Here is a 25,231-nt window from a genome sequence, read left to right on the forward strand (position 1 = left end):
TCTGCAATCTGTATATGGGGTAAAAATGGGAGTTCATAACCCACTTGAATCAATGTGTGAAATATGATATGTCAAGAACTATGTAATGTTTTGAGCAACCAACAATAAAAAATTTAAATATATATATATATATATATATATATATATATATATATATATATATATATTGTTACAACATTATGACTACATAACCAATTTTCACCTGTAAGGTAACTGTGTACGTTTCGTTCATTGCATATGTTTAACCTTTGTTTGCTCAACATATTCCAATTCCTAATTTTCAAGTTGTTTATCTTATATTGTATCCAAAGGTTGATGTTTCAAACTCCTAGTAATAATTAACTAAATGTTTGAACTTCAGATTCTTTCTTTAATTTTCCTTATCTTCAATTACCCCTGCTTTTACTACTTAATATCCACAATTGGTTGTTTCCTAGGCCTGGTGCCCAGGACCTCCCTTAAACTCCCATTCTTATACAAATGGTCTCCTAATTCCAGGAACCTGTGACTGCCTTGCCTCTGCCTTGACTTTGAATATTTGGATGGAGCTTATGCTCTAGTATCTTTCTGTGAAAGGGAAAAGAGGGGATAAATTTTGTAGCAAAGATGGATCTAAAAACATCTTTCTTTTTGTTGATGTTTTGGTTTTGTTGTTGTTTGGGGATTGTTTGTTGATTCCTTGGTTGGTTTTGGTGGGGGTTTTTGTTTTTGTGTTTTGTGTTGTTTTGTTGGTTCTGGGGATTGACCCAGAGGCCCTCTGTATTTAAGCCACACTCACAGCCCTTTGGTTTTGAGACAAGCTGGCCTAGGCTAGCCTTGAATTTGCCTCAACTTCCTGCTTCAACCTTCTAATAGGTGGGGTTATAATGGCTCTCACATTTTCTATTAACATGCAAAATAACAATTGTTCTTTAGAACTCAGATGTCTTGCTGATTCATAATTCTTTTTTTACTATCTGGCTTATTCCTGAAAGTTCATGTGATTTTTAACATTACTTGGATGTTCTGAAATAAATTACAGGGCCTGTTAACTTCAGTTTCTCTAGAGAGTTAACCTCTCTTCCTATGAGAGGGAAACATTTAATTGTTCAAAGCTATTGTAAAGGGCACCTGAGCACAGAGCGGCTCCTATTTTGTGCCCCAATTTCCCCTAACTATTTTGACATTTGATGTTTCTCAATGCTGAAACTTATGGATAATTTTCAGTACACAGATTGACTTTTCCACACTAATACAACTTCTTCTGATATATATGCTACAGCTTGATACACTCTAGTAAGTAATGTCCCTTCCTTCTGTTCTCTATGTTTAAGAAATTTGTTGAGGGTTTGTTGGCTGTTTTCTCTCCTCCTCTTTTCCCACTTTAAAAAGGAGTATTTCTCATTTGTGGCTACTTTATAATAGTTTTGATGGGGTCCTGAAACAAGAAGAGGTGGTGTTTGCTTTTAATCTACTATGCATTACCGGAACTCTTTAACGGTACATTTCTAAATAGAGTTGTTCATAAAACATAAAATTAATGGAAACACATTTTGGGAATAGCGAAATTCCCTTCAGCACATCTTCTAAGTAGCAACACTTAAAAAGAAAAGGTTAGTTTTTTAACCTTTTAGAGAACTTCTCAGACTCTAGTAATATCCCTGCCACATCATTACATTTCGAAAGTTTCTATTTACACTCCAATGAAGAGTTTTGATTTTCCCTAGCATTAACGCATGAAATTTTCACAATAAGTAAAAACTTCCACAGAAATCTTGCAAGAACACACCTAATGTTCCAAGTGGCTTCTCCTTAGAAAGACCAACATTCAGTCTTAGGCCAACTCATGCTGGCTGTTGCATGGTGCAAATCACTTCCTTGTGGAAACCAGACATGACCAGAGCTCCACTGCCTTGCTACTGCCCATTCTGTCCTTCACTTTTCTCAGTCACTGTCCCCTAAGGTACAATGTCCTCTTATTTTTAATCCCTTCATTTAATATGGACAAATTATAACAGGCAGCACAGAAATTTTTTTATATATAAAGTGTCTTCCTCAAGACAAATAAGATAGAGGAGTGAGCTAGTGAGCACTGTCTTGTCAAATTTCTGTTGTAAAATTCACCCTGCTCACCATGTGTGGTCATACCTGTGACCTCTGGGTGCTTCATCAGGAGCAGGAGTCCATATCTCAGAGTGGAGGTTGTGGTCTCTGTCCCAGCTCCAAAAAGATCATTCACAGTGTTTATTAAGGCTTCAGTGGTAAACTCAGTCTGTGAATTGCCCTTTTCCTAGGAACAATTCATGCACTTATTTCACAATTAATTTAGTATTTAATTATAATAATTTCAAAATAAATTATATGGTTATAAAGTTAAGTCAATATAGCAACAAAAGAATACAATGTTATAAAAAGCTACTCTGTGGTATGGTAAACTATAGATTAATTGACCAAATCTCCATTTCTTACCCTCTTAAACCTTTTTACCTAAAGATTCTGTTCACCATCCTTTTTGTAACTAGGAAGGATATGCAACATATTTCTTACCAATAAAATACAAGAAAAAGTCTGTTGCTGCCACTTTTGATTCCTTCTTTCTACTCAAAATATAGACACATCATGTAGGTAAGACAAAAATTACTTTGAGATTGTAAGATTTAATCATGAAGATAATATCTAGTGTAAATATGATGTTTTTGTCCATTTTCTCTTGCTATACCAGACTACCAGAACCTGAGTGAATTGTAAAGAATAGAGGTTTATTTTTTCCCAGCACCTCTCTACCCTGTTACATTGGGGAATAACTTTCAGCATAAGTTTTGGAGGGAACAAACAATATGCAATCCATAATATGTGGTGAAAGAAATGGAAGGCACCAGAGTCTTAGATAATAGCATGGTATTGGCAAAAACACAGACATGAAGAACAATGATACTGAATAAAAGACACAGTGACAAATCCACATAGACACTGCCACCTGGTGGCTACTTGTCACAGTTGACAAAAACATGTTGAAGAAAAGAAATTATTTTTAACAAGCAATGCTGAGAAAACTGGATATCTATATGTAGAAGAATGAAACTTGATTAGTATCACTCACCCTCCATGAAAGTAAACTCAAAGTAGACCAATGATATAGGAATTAGACCAGAAACTCTGGAATGGCCAGAAGAAACCTAAGGTGAGAATTCTAACTTCCTGAATAAGATGTCTAAAGCTCAAGGGAAAAAAACTCAAGAATCAATAAGTGGGATAGCATTAAATTAAAAAGCTGCTTCACAGCAAAGAAAACAGGAGTATGAATTGCCTACAGAAGTGGAGAAAATCTTTTTTTTTTTTTGGTACTCTTCTGAGAGGAGATTAACATCTAGAATATATAAATAATTTTTTAAAAAACCTTAACATCAAACAGATGACCCAATCAGTAAATGGGCAAATAAACTAAACAGACATTTCTCAGAAGAAGGAATGTAAATGGCCAACAAATATACAAAAAAGAAAAATTTCAACCTCCCTGTGATCAGGAAACTGCCAACCAAAGTTACACTGAAATTTTATCACACTCCACTTAGAATGTTAACCATCAAGAATACAAATAACAATAAGGATCTCAAGGGAAAGGAGCATACATTTTCAGTCAGACTGAAAATTGGTACAACCACTTTGGAAAGCATTGTGGAGATCTGCACAAAGCAGAAATGAAACCATCATATTCCCCAGCTCTTCTACCCTTTGATATTTACCCCAAAGAACTAAAATAAGTATACTGTAGTGATGCATGCATGCATACTGGTGTTGATAGCAGTGCAATTCACAATTAGAGGTTAGAGAAACATCCTAGATGTCCCTCAGCAGACAAATGTATAGAGAAAATGTGATAAATATATACAGTATTCATCCTGCCATAAAGAAGAATGAAATTGTGTCACTTGCTGGACAATGGATGAAAATGGAGAACATCATGTTAAAAAATAGCCAGACTCAGAGAGTCAAAAGTTCAATGTTTTTGCTAATATGTAGACGGTAGAGAGAGAAAAGAAATAGAAGGTAAATGAATAGAGTACATGAAGGGGATCAGAGGGAAAAAAAGAGGGGAGGGTATGGGGAAATTACTGGAGCACAGAATCTAACCAATTATGCTATGTCCAATATATATATACTAAATTAGATGGGAGAACTCCCCAGCATCCCCCAGTGGAGAGGGTTAAAGTAGAAAAACCATGACAGCTTACAAAATAATGTTTGGACTTCTTAAATGTTAAATTACAAATCCCTGCAATTTACCTTTGTCTTCATATTGCACTATTTTTCCCATTTTCCCCTTTCTTCACTTTACTTTTTTTTTTTACTAGTTCTTGGTACAATTGCTTGTAGATTGACCAAGACCAATTAGCTCCTTAGGCTATACTATTCACTTGGTTGGTGAGTACCCATCCTGTGACTTAGTCTGGGCAGAGAGGGGACACTAAACCAGAATGGGGTAAAACAATCTTCCTCTCAGAAGGTTCTACAATTGAAACTCCAGGGGGGAAAGGCCTCTATTTGAAAAACCTGAGCAAGAAAAATAAATTTTCAATAAAACACATATTACACCAACTACTTGATACTGATTTCAAGGGTCTGCTCAAATTTTGTGTTTTGTCAGAATTATCTCTAATTTTATGTATTTTGTCAATTAATTGCATCCTCTCTTAGTATATCATTTCTTCTCTCTGATATCCTTTCCTTTCCCATATCATTTATCCTTTACATTCACCTCATTTTAACTTGTGTGTCCATTCTTTCCAACACCCTCTTTTTTTCCTTTTTAATTCTAGTTTCTTTATTTTTAATTTGTCCAACTTTCCAATGAAATTTAATAAACCACTCTTAACACTGAATTTTCTCAGCCCATTATAAAACAGTACTCATTAGTCAATAGAGTTTTAGTGATCAGTAAAAATAACTTCTGTAAACATTAGGTTGCTATATGGTTTGCTCTTAAATTACCATTGTATGAGTGGTTACTTTCTCCTTTCAAAGGGATATCAATGATATGAATGATTGAATCAATATTTTAAAATTCTAATTGGATATGGAGTCAAGGGCTTATTACTGAGACATAACTACTTACAAAGGACCCTCACATAAAACAAAAAGAGGAAACCATCTCAACAGATGAACAAAACAGGACCCCAGATAACATGAGCAAAAGGGACAATCGGATATCTTAAAAAAATATGTAACTTACCAATAACTGAATTCACAGATTTAGATGCAGATGAGGTGTCAGAGAATTAAAAACTTTAGTGATTAAAATGATCAATGAACTAAAAGCCTGCCTAGGAAATTAAAGAGGATAGAAAATGTCAGAAGTGGAAGAGCATTTCTAGATAAGCAGAAATTATAGATAGCTGGATGAAGTAGGTCACTATGGGCGCAACTTTAGGTTTATATTTTGTCCATAGCGAGTGGAGCTGTCTTTCTGCTTCCCGGTTGCCGTGACCTGAACTGCTTTCCCCCACCATGCCTTTCTGTGATGATGTTTTGCCTCATCTTGGGTCCAGAGCTGTGGAGTCAGCCAACCAAAGACTGAACCTCTGAAACCATGAGCCAAAATAAATGTTTCCTTTTCTATGTTGTTCTTGTCAGATCTGGAGTCACAACAAAGAAAAAGTTGACTAAAAGAGAAATTGGTATTGGAAATGAGGCCATTGATATGACTAACTTTTCCATGTGGCTCAGAAGTCTTTGGAATTGGTTTGATGGGGGAGAAATCTGAAGTTTAGAGATGCAAGTTACTAATCCCTCAAAATGTTGTAAGTGGAGCTTAATGGGTGATTCTGGTGAGAACCCAAAGACCAGATTGTAGATAGGACTTTGGATAGTTAAGTGGGGCTAATCAGGTTTCAAAGGATGGAACTCTTGGAAATTGAACTGGAGGACATTTATATTATGTTCCAGCAAAGAAATGGTCTACATTTTGCCAATATCCTGAGACTTTCAGTGAGGCTGAATTTAATAGTGCTAAACTATTAATCAGGCAGAAGAAATTTCAAGGCTGCACAGCATTCAGGCTGTGTCATGGATCTTGATAGTGACTTTTAGCCAAGTGTACTATGATAATCAGAAGCAGAAAGAAAGAAGAAAGATTTGCAAAATTGTAGTTTGGCCGAAAAGTCCAAGTAGAACTGGGGCTACAGAATTTGTGGTTGTTAAGAAGATTATAGCCAGTAAAGGGATGCTAAGTACTTTAAAAATGGACAATAGGAAACATGGCTTGAGAGCCTTTCAGGAATTGGGAAAATCACATCTACCTCAGGGTTAAGGGTATAAAAGTAAAAATTTCTTTGAGCAGAGACTATGGGAATACCCTACTTGCACAAGGAGCTAGGAAGATATTACAATGTGCAGAATTATGCAGTCAGAGAGACTGCTGTATCCATGGTCCCTTGAGCCTTGTTTGCTGCAAATCTTGGTGTCAACCATGTAGTGTTGGTACTGCATTAATGCAAGATTCTGGAATTAGGGAGTCATGAAGGATTCCACCAAGATTTCAAAGGAACATCTGGGAGGACAGGCAAAGTGGAGCAGAGTCAGATATCTGTGCAAACAGCCCCTGAAAGGGCAATTCATGATCATAAATGAACTAAACACACACTTCTCAGAAGAAATACAAATGGTCAAGGATACAAAAAAATAGTCAGCATTTTAGCAATTAAGGAAATTCAAACTGAAATGACACTGAGATTTAATCTCCAATTAGACTGTGTGTCATCAAGAACACAAAAAATAATAAATGCCAGAGATGATGTAAAGGAAAAAGTAAGACACTTTTACACTGTTGGTGGGATTGTAAACTGGCACAACCACTATGGAAATCATTATGAAGGTTCCTCAAATACTAGGACTGGAACCACACATGACCCAGCTATACCACTCCTCAATAATCATCCTAAGGAATTAAATAAGAAAAGGAAAGTTGGGGAAAATCCCATGAAAATCAATGGGAAATCAGTACAGTAGAAGAAAGGGAACAGGGGAAGTGAGGAGATGACAGAAAGTGGAAATACTAGAAAATGATTTTGATTGAATGACATTGTTATATGGTGTGCATGTATGAATATGTAATAACAAATCCTACCACTATGTGCAACTGTAATCCAGTGATAAAAATAAATGGAAAAAAGAAGCAATAAGAAATGTTTGAAAAAATGTGAAGAAAAAAAGAGCAATTTTACACGGTTGCTACGATTGTTGATTAGTTTAATCACTATGAAAATCACTATGAAGTTTCTTCAAAAGAGTAGTAATGGAAACACAAAATGTCTAATCTATCCAACTCCTTGATATTTATCCCAAAGAATTAAAGTCACATCTTTAGCAATGCAATGCCTACACATTTATAGCAGTACAGTTCACAATGCCAAAGTTATGAAACCTACATATGTATCCATCAACAGATGGATGGATAAAGATCATGTAGTATGTATACACAATAAAGTTCCACTCAATCTTAGAGAATTAAATGTCATTTTCAAGGAAATAGATGGAACTGGAGAACATAGTGCTAAGTGAGATAAACCAGACTCATAAAATCAAGCATCATGTGTTTTCTCTCATATGTAGCAGTTAGTGAGACAAAAAAAAATAAAGGGACATTGTCACAATGGAAAAAAGACAAGGACAGTAGAGAAAGGGAATGGGGGAAAGGAGAAGAGGGAGGAAATGAGAAGTATATGGGAAAGAAACTGACAAATTTGTGCTACGTGCATTGTATGAATATATCACAATATATCCCACTCTTATGGATAATTCTAATGTATTAATAAAAACCTTTTAAAAAAGATGACAGTACAGAAGTAACAACTCAAAGATGGTAGAATAACAACTTCCATGTATAAGTCCTGAAACAACTGACCTGGTATGAATGTCTGAAGCAACTGTTTTGGAACTCTGGAATCTAGGTGATAATATAGAATCCAGGGAACTATTTGATTAAGAAAAGTTCTCATAAATCTCAGTGTCTCATGAACCAGCTACTCTTCCCCATAGAGCAGCATCCACGGCGGGCAGCTGTGAGGATACTGGTCTGCATTCCTGTTGCATCTGGTTGATCTTAGAATGGGCAACAGGGATCCTGTCCTACAAAATCCACCTTTATATGTTTTGGTCACTTGATCTGAATTACTGAGGAGTCATTACACAGTCTGGCCATTGTAGTTTCCCATTCTCTTATACACTGTGTACAAACAATCATTTTAATTTGCATTTTGTGACTCCAATTTTATATTTTGTAGCTTGTCTATAATTATTTCCTTATCACCTGACATGTGAATTTTGTCTTTCATCAGGTAGATTATTAATATCTATGGAACAGTATCCATGTATTCTAGCTGTTTTACTATTCAATTTTAATTTTTCTATGATAATTCATACATATCTATAAAGATGAGATGTGCTTAAAGTGCTTGTCAAGAATGTCTTGCCTGACCACTGAACTAGCCCTAGCAACCACAGATTAATCAATGAACCACAAAATGTAGAAGCAATCAGATAACTGAGCTGTTGTTCACATTCTACCTCTTCCATTTTAATCAGGAAGCAGTCGATGAAGTCCCGAGGATTGTTCATATCTAGGGATTCTTGGTGTTCCTTTATTTTCTTCAAAAAATGCTGTTTTAGATCAGAAGAATTCTTGAGAAATGTTTTATGACTCCCTGGGAAATAATCAATGAGAGCAGGAAAATTATTGCAGACCTACAAAATAAAAGCATTTATTTATTAGAAACAGATAAGAAAAACGTGAATATTATGCCTAGCCCATCTTAGAAAATATAACTTTAAAGTTTTTTTTAAAAAAAATTGGTTTCCACCTTGAGGGAGAAGTTTTCACAGTATGTGTATAATAATTCCCTAGCTTATAGAAAGATTACAAGGAGAGAAATATGACCAGAGGATCAGAAATGATAACCCTTTCCTGTATTCATCCATCATCTTTAAGGATAAAAATTTATACAAATGTTCTCCATTTTCAATCTAATTTTTCTCTACAATCTGGAAATATAGCTTGGTGTGAATTACCATGACTGATACTTTGTAGGTGAGAACAGAGTTTAGGGGAATTTGGGTAACCAGAGAAAGAGTACAAGGCTTGGTAATTATAAATGATGCTCAGTAGAGTAGAGGGAAGAGAACAGGGAGAGGGAGGAGGAGAGGGTCAGGGGAAGTGGTGGGGAGTGAATTAGAGCATATTATATTCCATGCTTTTACAATTATGTGAAAATGAATCTTATTGTTAAATATAATTAAAAAGAACTAATGCAAGTTAAAAAAATTAAAAAGCACAATGCTGTTCTCTGATTTTTCTTATATGAAGCACCTCAGAAATAGAGTAAATACTAGAGAATAGTGAAAGTTTCGAAAATACTGTGAAATACATTTGGGCATGAAGTAACTATGCACAAGATCTCACAATCGACTTATGAAGAATGCAGAACCTGCCAACTAAGAATAAGGCAAAAGTATCTATTGAGGATGGTACACACTGAAATGCCATCATTTTATTAGACTAACTCTATTACCTTGTCAGGTCAGATGCCATCTGAAATGTTGTTATGGTTTAGATGAGAGGTGTTCCCCATGAGCTCATGTGTGAGAAAATACAAGAGGGTTTAGAAGTGAAATAGTTGAGAAATGAGAGCCTTAATTGAACCAGGGCATTAATCCACTTGTGGTGATTAAGGTGGTGGTAACTCTAGGCAGGTTGTGGCTGGAGGAGCTGGGTCACTGGGGGTGTCTTTGGTGTATGCATCTTGTCCATGGTGAGTGGAGTCCCTCTGCTTCCTGGTCCAGTGCCCTCAGCTAATTTTCCCCACCACACACTTCTGTCACTATATTCTGCTCACCTCAGTCCCCAAAGAATAGAGCCAGTCATCTATGGACTGAGACCTCTAAAATTATGAGCTCCAAGAAACTTTCCTTCCTCTCAATTGTTCTTTTCAGGCTTTTTAGTCAAAGATATGAAAAAACTAACTAAAGCAAGCATCAAACTTCTCTACCCAGTTCAGTTTCCTTGCAGCATCTATGCCCCCATTTTCCCTCCTTAATACCCTAAATGAAGGTATATCTTTTGTGCATATGTGTGTGCTTGTCTAAGGTTGATTTTTTTATTTATTCTTTTCAGTTATAAATGATAATAGAATTTATTTGGATAGAATTATAACAGCATAGAATATAATTTATTCTAATTCTGTCCCTAGTACTTCTCCTCTTCCTCCCTTCATCCCACCACTATTCCATTCCCTCTACTATTCTGGCCTTTCTGCTATTTACTTATACTTTTTTAGATTAGTGTTCTGTGTATTTACATGATGGTGAGATTCACTATGGCATATTGATATGTGTTCATAAGAATGTTAGGACAGATTTCTTTCATTGTCTTCCCCTATGCCTTCATTCCTCTCTTTCCTTCATTCTCCTTCATCTACTCCACTGATCATTTTTCTATGCGTTTTCTTTTATTTGACCCAATTTATTTTGGATTAGCTTCCACATATCAAAGAAAACATTTGACCTTTGGTTTTGTGGAACTGACTTATTTCACTTATCATGATAGTGTCTAGATCCATCCATTTACTGGCAAATGCCATAGTCATTCTTCTGTATGGCTAAGTAATACTCCACTGTGTATATGTACCACATTTTCTTTATCCGTTCATCTCTTGTAGGGTACCTAGGTTGGCTCTGTAGCTTAGTTATTGTGCTTCAATAATCATTCTTGTGCTGTGTCACTGTAGTGTGGTGATATCAAATCATGTGTGTGTGTGTGAAAATTATATTCCATGCTGTTATAATTCTGTCAAAATGAATTCTGTTATCATGTATAACTAAAAAGAACCAATAAAAACAATCAACCCTAGACATGCAACACATACACACAAAAGAAATACCTTCATTTAGGATATTTATACACACACACACACACGTGCGGAGGAGTGGAAAACTGGGTAAAATTGCTGCTTCATTAATAGTTTTCTGAGAATTCTCCATACTGCTTTCCATGATGGCTGCACCAATTTGCAGTCTCACCAACAACGTATGAGTGTACCCTTTTCCCCATATTTTTGCCAACATTTATTGTTACTTGTACTCTTGATAATTGTCATTCTGACTGAAGTAGGATGAAATATCAGTGTAGTTTTAATTTGCATTTCATAATTGCTACAGATGTTGAACATGTTTTCATATATTTGTTGAACATTCATTTTTCTTCCTTGGAATAGTGTCTGTTTAGTTCCTTTGCCCACTTATTTACTGGCTTATTTGGTATTTTGGTGTTGTTTTTTGAGTTCTTTGTATATCCTGGAATTAATGTTCTGTCTGAGGTGCAGGTGGCAAAGATTTTCTCCCATTCTGTAGGGACTCTCTCTACATTTTTGATTGTTTGCTGTGAAGAAGTTTTTAGTTTGATCCCATTCCATTTATTGAGTCTTGATTTTACATCCTGTGCTTTAGGAGTTTGTTGAAGAAGGCAGTTCATAAGCCAATATTATAGAGTTGGGCCTACTTTTTCTTGTAATAGGTACAGGGCTCTGGTTTAATGCTTAGGTCCTTGATCCACTTTGAGTTTGGTTTTGTGCAGGGTGAGAGATAGGGGTTCAATTTAATTCTGTCACATATGGATTTCCAACTTTCCCAGCACAATTTGTTAAAAAGGCTATCTTTTTCTCCAACATATGTTTTGGATCCTTTAACAAGAATCAGATAACTGTATTTTTGCCAAGCAAAGTGATGAAATTTCTAAGTGGTGATTGGAGTACAGACCTTGTGAATGATAAGTTCTCCACAGGGTTCTAGATGTCCACTGAGTGACATGATTGTAGTCATTTGTACTCCATTATAGTCACCAAAGTACATTATAAATATTAGGCTTTATGGGGTATTAGGGAAAGCACTGGCCAGAAAGCCAATAGGTTTGCATGTCATCTCTACATGTGGAAATTCATTTTCCTGTGCATAAAGTGAAGGACTCAGTCATATTTTCCTGATGCTCACTACATGACACCAAACTCTGGGTTAGATTGTGGTGTCTAGACTCACTTTACTGCTTGGACCACTAGAAGTTTTGACTTGGCAGAGTGAAGACCATATATGTTTTCTCAGGAAGAAGGGGTAGGATATTGTCTCACCTGGATCCATGGGGAGCTCAGGATCTGCACATTTTCATTTAATTTCCTCATTAAGTTTAGAAAATCCTTATCTTTATAATCAAAACGATTATGGAAGACAATGGAGCAGATCACATTGCAGGGAGCACAGCCCAGGAGAAAAGTAGGATCACAGGGTGAGGCTAAAGAAGTGGAAATGTTAAAAATTATCATTAAAAAATACAAAAAAAGATATATTTCTCTTTGAGATAACAGGGAAAGGTAATTGTAGAAACTCTAAACAATATCTACTTAGAGGATCCCTTGACATGAAAATATTCAGCATCCTAAAACATTATCACTTTTACTTTAGTCTCAAATTGCCTTTTACCTTCTAGCCACTTTAATAATGGTTAGGAAATGCTCCATTCAAATCTACCATGTTTTTAAGCCATTCTAACCCAAAGTTACACTTATTTGGAAAACATTTTAAAAGATCACTTTAAAAACCTCTATTAATTCAATTTCAGTGAAGAATCATATTTGTCATTAAACCTGTGCATAATTAGGAATTATATAGAAAGCAAAAGAAGTTAGGGATGGTCATTGTAAATATATATATATATATATATATATATATATATATATATATAAAATTTACCTCTCTCTCTCTCTCTCTACACACACACACACACACACACACACACACAGTCTTTACCTGTGCTGGTTTTACACATGAATCTTTCATATGATGGTGACCACTGAAAGACCCATGTAAAACCAGCATAGATAAAGACCAAATAGAGAGTAACTATGTACAAATATTTATATTTGTGGAACAAATGAATATAAGCAGAATATATTCAAGTTTTATGAGAAAAAAAGGCAAACATACATAAACAATGATATGCATTTATAAACATAAAAGTGACAAATTTTTATTTCAAAGTAAATTTGAGGTAACACAGAGGTTAAGTTCATAAACAGAATTTGAGAGAGACAGAGAGAAAAATTGAGAGGGAAGTTTTTCGATATTAGGAAATAGACCCTGTCATCTTCAATTGCCTCAAAATCTAATTTATTTGGCCATCCTGCCCCTGTGACCTTATTGATAATTTCTCTGATTCATATAGTCACCAGTAGAACAATATAGTTTAGCTAATTTTAATGATGGCTGTCATTTTACGGGTGAAGAAACTAAAGTAGTAAAAATTTAAAAATTAAAGTAGGAAAATGTTCTTTTTGGGGGGGCTCTATAAAAAAGAAATTACGAATAGGTGTACAATAATTTTTATTTTTTTAAGTATCCAATATCAAAACTACAGATTTAAAGTTTACTTGATTAAAAAAGATTAACCAAGGAAGTGAAAAACCTCTACAATGGATATTACAAAAAGAAATTGAAGAAGACACACACACACACACACACATATACGAGAGAGAGAGAGAGAGAGAGAGAGAGAGAGAGAGAGAGAGAGAGAGAGAATCTCCCATGTTCAGTAATTGAAGATTTAACATAATTAAAAGGATCATTCTATCCAAATCAATTTTCAGGCTCAATTCAATTCCCATAATAATACCAAAGAAGTTCTTCACAGAACCAGAAGAAACCATCCTAAAATTCACGTGGAAGCACAAAAGAATCCAAACAGTCAAGACAATCTTGAGCAAAGGAGCAAAGCTGGAGGCAGGACAATGCCTTACTTGAAGGCCCACTAAAGAACCACCATAAGCAAAACAGCTTGGCAATGGCATCAAAATAGGCAAACAGAACAATGGAAGAGAAAGGATATCCCAGGGGGTGAAAAACACATGCATCTACACTCAACTGATTCTCAACAAAGTTACCAAAACTTATATAAATGTAGCATGCAGAAAATTGCAACTTGACCCTTATCACTCATCTGTACAAAATTAATCAAAATGGTTCAGAGACCTTACTATAAGACCTGAACCCCAAAATAAACTAGAAGAAAACATAGGGAAAACACCTCAACATGGATACAAGTGATGTTTTTTTTTACATGATCCTATAAGCAAAATAGGCAAATAGATTACATGAAATTAAAAAGCTCTTAAACAACAGTCAATAGACTAAAGAGACATGCTACAGAATGGGAGATAATATTTGCCAAATATTCATCTAACAGAGGATTAAAATTGACAATATACAAGGAAATAAAAACTTAACAAACTCCAAGTAATACAATTAAAAATGGGCAAATAATCTTAATAGGCATTTCTCAATAGAAGATATGCAACTGACCAATAAATACATTTTAAAAATGCTCAATATTATTAGCCATCAAGAAAATGCAAGTCAAAACTAACAAGAGATATTATTTTACCCTTGTTAGAATGGCTATCATCCAAACACAAAAAGAAAAATAAGAAACACAAATTACCACCACCACAACACCAAATAACAAATATTGGAGAGGTATGTAGAAAAAGTGCACATTATATTGTTGGTGGGAATGTACATTAGGATAGCCATTATTTTAAAAAAAAACAGTATGGAGTTTCCTCAAACATAAACAGATCTTCCATATGATCCAAGTTCTGGTACATGGATGAAAGAAATGAAATCAACATACAACATAGATTCCTGCATGTTCAGGAAAATTATGACACTCTAATAACTAAGATTATATTAAAGTATGTTTATATCAACAGATGAGTGAAAAAGAAGGTCTGTTACATATACACAATGTATTTGTATTCAGTCATAAAGAAGAAAGAAATCTTGCCATTTGCAGCAAAGAGGAGAGAACTGGGGGACCTTATGGTAAGAGGTCAGAAACAGAAAGTCAAGTATTGCATGGTCTCTCTCATGTGGGGAAGCTAAAATGAATGTGAACCTGAAGGTACAAGAGTGATTACTGGAAATGGGGAAGTTTATATGCTGGTGGTGAGAAGGATAGAGAGGTGGAGGGGATGGATTTTAAATGTTATATGCTGCATTCATATGTAAAAATATCATAGTGACCCTTCTTAATATGGACTGATTACATGTCAATAAAAATACAATAGAATAATTAAAAAACCAAATAAAAAAATGATACAAAGTTAGCATAGACCATTGGGCACGAGCAAAGCTTTCAAGTTATATACTCCTCTGACACATGAGGTAAATGTTCCAGTGTTCTAAGCTTTCAGAACAAAGGTCCCTTTTAGCTATGGAGTTAGACGGTAATTAGGGAAGACTGGCAATTTCTTTTCTATATCACTCACTGTTAAAGTCTGATTTTTAGTCTTGCTTTTTTTGTTAATTTGGAAGACAAATTTGACAACAGAGCAATCTGAATCCAAGCTGAAAATCAGAGACAATGTGAAAAACACTTCATGGGTCAACAGAAAAGACACAGAGAGGTAAGTATTTAGCATAATCATGATTATTGAGACTTTTCAGTACATATACAAATAATGTAAAACCAGAGATTAGTATAATTACTAGGTACTGGCCTTGGAAAACATCATGCATGAAGTCAGAAAGCAAAAGAGACTGTGATATAACAAATCACTCACACTTGGTTTTCCTCAACTCCTCCACAAGGCAGCGGGCTTCCTCTTGAACTCGGTCTTCAATGCTCCTCTTTCCCATCCCAAAATTCCTCAGAGTCATGACTGAGAAGCGCCTCATCACTTTCCATCTGCTTCCAGTAGTTAAAATGATTCCTAAATAAGGGAGAGCGGAATCCAGGAGGATATCCCAGGCGAGGTAGAGGAAGTTGATAAGTGGCACCCATAGAAATGGTCAAGCTCAACCTGGCTTTCTCTTCTATATTTTCCTCCTCCCCGTGACCATTTCTCAGCCACCTCACATGCATGCACACTTACCAAGTCCTTTAGAAACTCTATCAACCAGAGGCAAACTGCCTCTTCCAGAAAATACTTCCCCACGATCAATCAGGGCTTCCTTCACAGCTTCATATCCATGCAACACCACAGTGGGCCTCGTACCCAAATACAAAGTGAAAACAGGGCCATAGACTTTTGACAACTGGAAAGGAGAAAGAAAATGCAGATATTAGCTGAAGAAGATCAGCATTTGATCTACATGTTCAGAATGTTTCAAACTGTTATTCAGATTAGTCTCATTATATTTGTTATATATTACAGTGCCATAAGAATCTTCAGATATTTCTGAATTGTACTAACAAATGTGATGGCAATCATAGCTGGCACTTATGTATGGTGTATGATCTGCCATACCCATTCAAGCAATTGATATTTACACTATAAATAATCCTCACATCAATGCATCTAGAGGACTTATTTGTCCTGTTTTACCTGCAAAGAAAATGAAGTCAGAGAGTCACACAAACTCATTTGTAGCATATCATTTTTAATAAACAGAAAACCCAAATTTATATCTTTATTTTTCAACTTCTGATGCTAAACAATTTATCAAACCCCAGTGCTTATCCACCTTTATACCAACACTTAGCTGTTTTCTTCTGGGTCACTCTCAGGACTTGTGTCATAGAGATTTTGACTCAGTAAGCCCACAATGAGTACTGGCAGTCTATATTTTAAAACCCCAGATGATCTTAAGACTTATAGGTTGAGACCACAGCTATCACTATCACAGCAAGAGAGTGAATACTAGGGAGGCAACACCAGGCCATGCAGCATCTCATACAAGAACAATTTCTTTCACCTGATAATTCATAGGGTACAGAATGAAGGTTTGTGCAAAACCCACAAGGATTATGTTACCATCCAGTAGATTCTGAAAAGTCAATTCTTTCCCTCACTCTCTTATTTTGGTTCTCAGCCCATAGTTGTTTTTTTAAAAACTTTTTAAATTAACAGCCTTATTGAGGTACTATATATATATATATATATATATATATATATATATATATATATATATATATATGTATATATATATATATACAAGGATATCTTGATTTATGTAGACATTGCAAATTGATTGCTACAGCCAAGCTAATTGATATATATATATATATATATATATATATATATATATATATATCACCTCAGTGTTAACATTTTCATGTGTGTGTGATGAAAACATGTCAACTAATTTCAGGTGTAACATGCATTATTATTTACTGCAGTCAGTATGCTGTGCCTTAGGTCTCCAGTGCTTATTCACTTTGTAACTGAATATTGTGCCCTTGGACCAACATCTCACATTTTCTCTCACCTCTCAGCCCCCAATAATCACCATTCTAGTCTCTATTACCATGAGTTTTAGGATTTTTGCTTTGTTTTGTAAGAATGTATGTGTAAGTGAGATTATGTAGTGGAGGTCTTTCTGTATGGCTACTTCCCTCATCATAAAGGCCTCTATGCTGAGTCTATGTTGGGGTCAATTGTAGGTAATTTTTAAGACTAAATAAGATTTTATTTTATGTATAAATCACATTTGATTTATGCATTCAGTGACCAGTTGAGGCTTAGGTTGGTGTCATTTCTTGACTATTGAAGATAATGCTATAGTGAATATGGTGTGTGGATATCTTTTGGACATACTGATTTCATCTCTTTGAATACATTCTAAGATGTGGGGCTACTGGATCATAAGGTAGCTCTATTTTTCAACATTTTGTGGAAGCTCAAATATAATAATTTCTGTAATGGCTGTATCAATTTACATTCCCAGCACCTCTGAGCAAGATTTCCCTCTTCTCTTTGCTAACACTTGCTGTATTTTGACTTTGATAACAGCAATCCTAACAGGTGGTTTTTCACTGACGTCACTGAAAAAAACCCTACCAGAACAACTGTAGAGGAGAAAAAGTTTGAAGGCTCAGGATTTCAGAGGTTTTACCCATAGAAGGCCCACACATTCCTTGGGGCTGAAGTTGAGGGAGAAGATCATGGTGGAAGAGTGTGGCTGAGGGAAACAACTCATTTGGTGATCAGGAAGCAGAGAAAGAGAGCGAGAAAGAGAGAGAGAGAGAGAGAGAGAGAGAGAGAGCTGGAAAGAGAGAGAGAGAGAATTTCCACTTGCCAGATACAAATATATACCCCATATTCATGCTCCCAATGTACCTCTTTCTCCAATCTAACCCACCTGCCTCCAGCTACCACTCAGTTAATCCCATCAGGGAGTAAACATTGATTGCCCTTAAGGTTATAACCCAATAATTTCTTTTACAATCCTTCTTGCATTGTCTCACATGTGAGCTTTTGGGGGATGCTTCACATCCAAACCATAATATTGTAATTCTGAATTGCATTTTCCTGATGATAAGTAATATGAGCTTCTTTTCATATCCTCTTGGAAATTTGCATGCTTTTTGAAAAAACATATCTATTAATATTCTTCGTCCACTTTTTATTAATTGATTTTAGTTCTAAATAATACTGAAGCTCCTTTCTTTTAATTTAATTATGCTTATTTTGATGTTATTCTGCAAGCATGGAATAGAATGTATTCTAATTCAGTCCCCATTGCTTCTCCTTTCCCTCCTTTCTCCCTACTCCTTTTCCCTTTTCTCTACTCTACTGATGTTTCTTATATTATTTTTAGTGTTTTTTTAATTAGAGCCTTGGGAATACGCACAAAGGTATATTCATTGTAATACATTCATATATGTCCATAGCAATTTTTGTCAGATTCATTGCATAGTTCTTCAATTTTGCCATATCTCCTCTCTCTACTCAATCCCTTTTTTTCTACTCCATTAATTTCTTCTATTTTTGTGGAATCTACCCTTCTAACTTTTGCCCATTCTTTTGGTCTAGCTTCCATATATCACAGAAAACATTCAATCCTTCACTTTGTGGACCTGGCCTATTTCATTTAGCATGATGGTCTCCAGTTTTATCCATTTTCCTCTTTGCCATATTTAATAAGTTTAGTTGTAAAGTTTTTTAGTTTAATTTTGTCTGATTTTGATTTTTACTTCCTTCTACATTTTGGATAATATATTTTTCCTTCTATAGGGTCTTTTCTATTTGTACATTGTTTCATTTGGTATGCATAATTATTTTTAGCATGATTTAACCTCACTTTTGTATTTATTTTTTTTCACATGTATACACTAACCCACAACAAGGAAGAGTAGGGAGGGGAGGAATAGAAGTTCACTGGATTAGACAAAGAGGAATGAAGTGCAGGGAGAGTGGATGGGAATAGAAAAGGCAGTAGGATGAAGCAGACATAATTTTCCTTTGCTCATAAATGAATATGCAACCAGTGTAACTCCACATTATGTACAACCTGAAGAATGGTATTCTAATTGGAATGCATGTATGTATAATAAGTCAAAATACACACTACTGTCATGTCAAAAGGCATTTTACTGTCATGTGTAACTAATTAAACAAATTAATTTTTTTTCAAATATCATTTCACTGTAATTTATTATTTTTTACTTTTTTCCATTGTGTGAGAATTATGTTTGGGGGTGTGTATGGGCATGTGTGTTCTCATAGTATGAGTAGGTTTAATATATGTATACACATAATTTTGATCTCACTTTAACTGCTTTTTTTCTGTACCTGTTTATTATTTAGCTTTGGTTTCACAGAGGAGGGATGTATTCATATATAGGTTTGAATTGTTTTGATTTTACATTTACTTATTTTCTATACCTTGGTTTTTGTCCTTTTTATTGCCCCTTCTTCACTTTCTTCTCCTAATAATACTCAAATTTTCCTGTTCCTTCTTCTTCTTTTTTAATTTGTAGACTACTTACAGTTAATTCTTTATTTCTCCCTCTTTATAGTCAACATTTGTGATCTATATACTGTCTCTCCAGGCTTCACTTTTTAAAACATTTCAAACTTTCTTCTTTCTAACCTATTTTATCTTCACATAAGAAACTGTAATTTCACTAAAAAATAAAATTATATGCTTTATGCAATTTGTACCTCATTCATGTTGTTATGACTATTAACACAGCTGGTAATGTACTAGACCCCTGATACCTAACGACTAATCTTGCTCACAGTTTGTATTGTTGATCCCACCATTCCTCTGTAGGTGGAAATTAGTGTTACAGATGTCAAAATAGATACTGAACATTTGTCTTAAGGCTATATATCTATTGGTAACAATAGTGCTATTTCTTGCTCAGCACTTCCTCAAAGTGCAGTTGGAGAGTGAGTGGGTCACCTTAGGTTCACAGAGTAGATATCCTGCTCCCAAGCAATACTCACAACTCAGCCCAGTAACAAAGAATCTCACCCCACCCATGCTCTAGCCAACCTCAGCATCAACATTACTTCAACACATAGAATTGAGGAGAAAAAAACATCAAACCAACAACCAGGCCCCAAGGAAGATCAACCACAGGGGTACCTCAGGTCATACCCATGAACGTACTCATATATCCAAAACACAGAGAACTGCCTTCCCAAAATGTAGCTACACACAAAAGTTCATAGGTTTAAAATGGAAAATGGATCCATCTCAAGTGAAATAAAAGTACAAGGCCTCTGAAAACTTGACAAAATAGACAAACAAGTCTTCCTCCTTAATTTACAATGCCCCAGCAAAAAATCCCACTGATATGAAAGAGCATAAAATTCCAGAGAAAAATGATAAAAAACTGATTATAAAAATTTTCAATAAACTATAGGAAGTCCTAAGGAAAGAATTAAGAGAGAAAACTCAGTTGAAAGAGCATTTCAATAAAGACATAGACACATAAAAAACAATCTAGTCAGAATTGGAGATGAAAGACATAAACAAATAAAAATTCACTCAAAACCATAAGGATTATGGAAATTAGATTATGCAGCAAATAGAAAATCACAGTAATTGATTATGAAACAGGGAAATTTATTCCAGACTTTTGCCACTTTAATATTGCCATTAAATATTAAATGTAAATGGTTCTTTTATTCCTGATGTATTGTTTCATTACATCTAACAAGGAAAACTATAAAAAGCAATGGAAACATCATAATCAATAGAGAGTATTCGTCTTTCAATATTCTCTTTTAATAACTTGCTTGTCCATATATATATTTAAACCGAAGGATTAATTTATTTACAATTTGCAAGCCACTGGATAAGCATCAACATACTTACATTGGTTAAGGATTTGCTGATGTTTTTAGTGTCTATCTGTAGGATATTCCCAAGAATTGGGAGAGGCATGGGTCCTGGCGGGAGTCTCCCTCTCCCAGATCTCTGTCTCCATAGTGAGAGGAGAAGAATACAAGAGAGACTGAGCACCAGGACCACAACAAGATCCATTGATGCTTCCTTCTTTTACTTTGACAGCTCTGAGCTTGCAGTCAATGTAAAGCTTTTATAGTGCTCCAAGTTAATCAGAATGTGTCCTATTGACACAAACTGCTGAACCAATAAACTAGATAAGTTACAATCCCTTCTGATTGTACATAGGTCCCCTGATAAGGATAAAAACAAACTATTATTGACTCTTGCTCTCCTTTCCAAACCTCTAATCAAGACAATCTAGTTCAGCAATTCTGAGATAACAGAATAGGCATTAAAAAAAAAAGAAAGAAAACAAACACACAAGCACACAACCTATGGTGGTACCCATGTGCAGCTAGGATTAAGAAAAAAATAAAGCATTTTATCCAAAACATTGCTCAACATGCTGGTTGGAAATTCGTGACTTGGGGGAAAATAAGTGTATCTCTGACTTTTACATAAAATTATTAAACTTATGATATTTCATCAAAAAAATTAAGATAGTTTGTCTTTGAAAATCAAACCTCTTAAATATTTTAAAATGTTGACCTAACATCACAAGTGCCTAAGCCTAAACTGGGTAGTACAATCTAAACATTTTGAAATAACAAACATACATCATGACATAATTAAATACATTTATAGAACATTTGCTATTTATCACCCCAACACTCCCCAAATCCTGGGGAGCAAAGGGCAGAGATTATTATTTTTTATTTGACAAATGGGGAAAGACAGGGGTCAGAACTGGAATTGACAGGGGTCAAAACTGGAATTTGAATGAGTTCCAATGCCCATAATGGGTGCTATGGCTTACATCAGAGCTACTTCCAAAGCCACCTTAGAAGAGTAAAGCAAACGCCACACTGACTCTGTTCATAGACCAACAAGCTTCCCTTCAAATCAATACTCATTATTTCACTCCAAGGATAAATGGGTCATAGATTCCACAAAAGAAAGAGGCTCATAACAGCTTCTCCCCCTCCATTAGTGCAGAGGTAAAACTTACTCAGCAGAACTGAGGAAGAGACAATCTAAGAGAACTGAAGAGGGAGGCTTGAGAAACTATGGCTCTGCCAATCTCTCCCCTCTTCCAGATGGGACTGCTTCTATTGCTGTTTAGTATCGAATGTAATGGGATGAAAAATATCAGATCATAAGCAATAATATTGGGGACAGAAAAGCAGGCATGTGCTTTAGAGGTGAACAGGAAGCAGACAGTATACCAAACAGACTCCCAGCACAAAAGAAACAATATGAAATTGGAATATGAGACTTTATTTGGTAGTTGTGAATTGCATGTCATTGGATTGATGTAAACTACTAGATTCCTAATGATAATGCTGTACAAATAAATATGTGTCCTATAAAAATACCATTGTATTTATTTTAATTTGGAGAGCATTGTTATTTATAATCTATTTAGTAAGGAAAATTGCTGTCAAGACCCCAGTTACATAATGCTCATGTATACAGGTAATCTCAAAATTAACATGTACTTTCTCACATATATCAATTTTGATTTTTTAAAATTACTTTTAACTAAAGTAAAATTATTCCCATTTTACAACGGGGAAGCTGGGTCAGAGATTCAATGCCTTGGCTAAGGGTGCATAGATGGTAGGTGGTAGAACTGAAGCTGGAACTCAAATGCCTCCAGTCTCAAAGTCTTCCCTGAAGCAAAGCATACAATTCAAAAAAGTTCAGTATTTACTGAGTATATATTATTATGTAGTCTTCCATGATTACACTAATCAGTGACTTGAAATGCTCAGTGACTTAATAATTCCAACATTCATTGTTTAAACTATTGGGTCATAAATCTTTTATTTTTTAACCTTTAGAACTTGCATAACTCAAGTCTTGATGAATGCTATCCATGTCAAAGGGAAGTAGCAATTTGTTGTGTGACTCACAGGGGAGTGACATGTAATCCAATATGGCTATCAGACTCTAAATACTAATAGAACCACACTTTCTTATTTTGGATAAAATTAATATGATTTTTTTCAAATCATTCGCTTTTTTATCTATGAGATGAACTTTTCTATTCCCATCCTTCATTCCATGATGCCCTTCCTGAACTTTTCTCTTTTTATAGAAAGACAGAAGCACACCACATACCAAAATATAGCATATAGCAACAGTAATATTAAGAAGGAATTTTATAGCAATGAACTGCTATGATACAAAATTCAATTTCAAACATTTATCTAATTATGCATCTAAAGGACCATGTACAGCAAGAGGAAAATAAACCCAAAATTAACAGAAGGAAAGAAATAACAAAGGTCAGAGCAGAAATAAGTGAGAGACTTAAAAACTGCAAAAGATAAATGAAAGATTTTTTTATGAGAAGAAAGAAAAAATTTGTTAGCTAGTCTAAGAATAAAAAAGAAAATAAAAAAACAAATAAAATTTGAGATAAAAATAGACCTTACAATTGATATCACAGAAATAAAAAGATCATTTGTAAAATTCAAAATTATAAATCAACCAATGGAAAATCTAATAGAAATGGTTAAGTTTATGGACACATATAACATACCATAAGTGAGCTGAGATATGAAAACCATAAACAGACTAGCCGTTGGTAGTAACATGAAATTAATAATAAAATATTTTCCGATCTTATGATAAGGATAGAATTGCTTCACTGCTCAATTATATCAAAATGTCATAGAAAAATTGAGAACATCTTTTTGTCAAAAAATTACAAATAATGGAAAGGAAGGGCATCCCTCTAAATGCATTCTAAAAGGCCAGTATAATACTCTTCAAAATGGGGGTCAGAAAAGTTTGACTTTTTTGACTTTTAGAATTTGCATAAACCCAGGACACAATGAACTGTTTCTCCAGGGCAAGCAAAAACTAACTTGCTTCATGACTCAGGGATGATTTGATAGAGGCAAAATGCCCACCTTTTGAACCTGGCTGCGGACAATAAATCTGCTTCCTGCTCTTCTTCCATGTCTGGCCTCATCTGGCCTACTTCAAGTTGGGCAAATTTCACATTTTTTTAAATAATTGTAAAGCCATAGAATAATCTCTGATTGTTAATTTGACTAAAACAAAATATTAAATTTATAAGGTGCTTTCTGTTTGGTAGGCACTGCAAGTTATATGTGGTTTATGACCTTAGGACTGTGTTACAAGAAGAATTTTATTGGATATACAATAGTAAGATTTCTTCCATGCAGACAAATTTGAACTGGATCTCAAACTGTGGGCAAAATTAATAGACAAAGAGCTCATGTTTGGTATTCTTGCCATTAAAGGGTGCAGAATGATTGACATACTAGTCAGGAAAAAAAAATCCAGCAACAATGATGATAACAACAAAAAGCACTTGTTCAGATGACTGCAGGGTCTCCTTCAGAAAACTGGTAATCTTTCTTCAGACTGGCATGAAACGGAGCTCATAGAAGGGTGGTATAGAGCCTAGCCCAACTGCAGGTGGGGTGGTGTCAGTGTCTTTTGGATCAACCAGAGATTTCGAGGTAAAATACTGTAATATGTTGATCAGGATTAAATACAACTCTATGCAGGACTGTACAATCTCTCCCGCACAGTCTCTGTTTACAAAAAAAAAAAAAATGACAGATGAATTGATTATATATTTAATTCTATTTCTGAGTTATCACATGGGAAGTATTAAAGAAAGGTGGAGTGGATGAATATATTAATAAATGGCTGATTAACCCATGGCATGTATTCATGTGTAAATCTAACTTCCTTCCTCCCTTCCTTCCTTATGTCTACCTTTTTCCTGAAAACTGACTTTTAGGGACTACATTAAGCAAGGAGCAGATCGTTTGAAATCAAGAGAACTGGGTCTTAAGAAGTTTAGAGTAATTATTCTTTCAGTCTCACCTCTTGGGCCACAGCAGTGCAGCAGTGACTGTATTCATCTACCAATACACACCTTTGCATTTTAGGCGTCCACTGTATCTTGGATAAATGTTTATTTGGT

The 25,231-nt window shown here is 35.0% G+C and overlaps 1 protein-coding gene across 2 annotated transcripts in view; it reads right to left on the reverse strand.

The window, feature by feature from the left end:
* Window positions 1-25,231, reverse strand: part of LOC124096545 (cytochrome P450 2C18) — a 154,110-nt gene that overhangs the window by 13,153 nt on the left and 115,726 nt on the right. The window contains exons 1-6 of one of the 2 annotated variants that reach the window (XM_046450494.2): window positions 21,127-21,326; window positions 15,948-16,110; window positions 15,636-15,785; window positions 12,150-12,310; window positions 8,542-8,718; window positions 2,128-2,269 (exon numbers count right to left, since the gene is read on the reverse strand). In XM_046450494.2, coding sequence (XP_046306450.1) covers window positions 2,128-2,269; window positions 8,542-8,718; window positions 12,150-12,310; window positions 15,636-15,785; window positions 15,948-16,110; window positions 21,127-21,294 — 961 coding nt within the window. In that variant the 5' untranslated portion in view covers window positions 21,295-21,326. Of the gene's footprint in view, window positions 1-2,127; window positions 2,270-8,541; window positions 8,719-12,149; window positions 12,311-15,635; window positions 15,786-15,947; window positions 16,111-21,126; window positions 21,327-25,231 lie in introns of those variants that run through there. The other variant, XM_046450491.2, reaches the window with a different exon arrangement.

This window comes from Marmota monax, unplaced genomic scaffold, assembly GCF_021218885.2.
Source record: "Marmota monax isolate L192 unplaced genomic scaffold, Marmota_monax_Labrador192_F-V1.1 WCK01_AAM20220418_F8-fsc00004, whole genome shotgun sequence".
In the NCBI taxonomy this organism is placed as follows: domain Eukaryota; kingdom Metazoa; phylum Chordata; class Mammalia; order Rodentia; family Sciuridae; genus Marmota; species Marmota monax.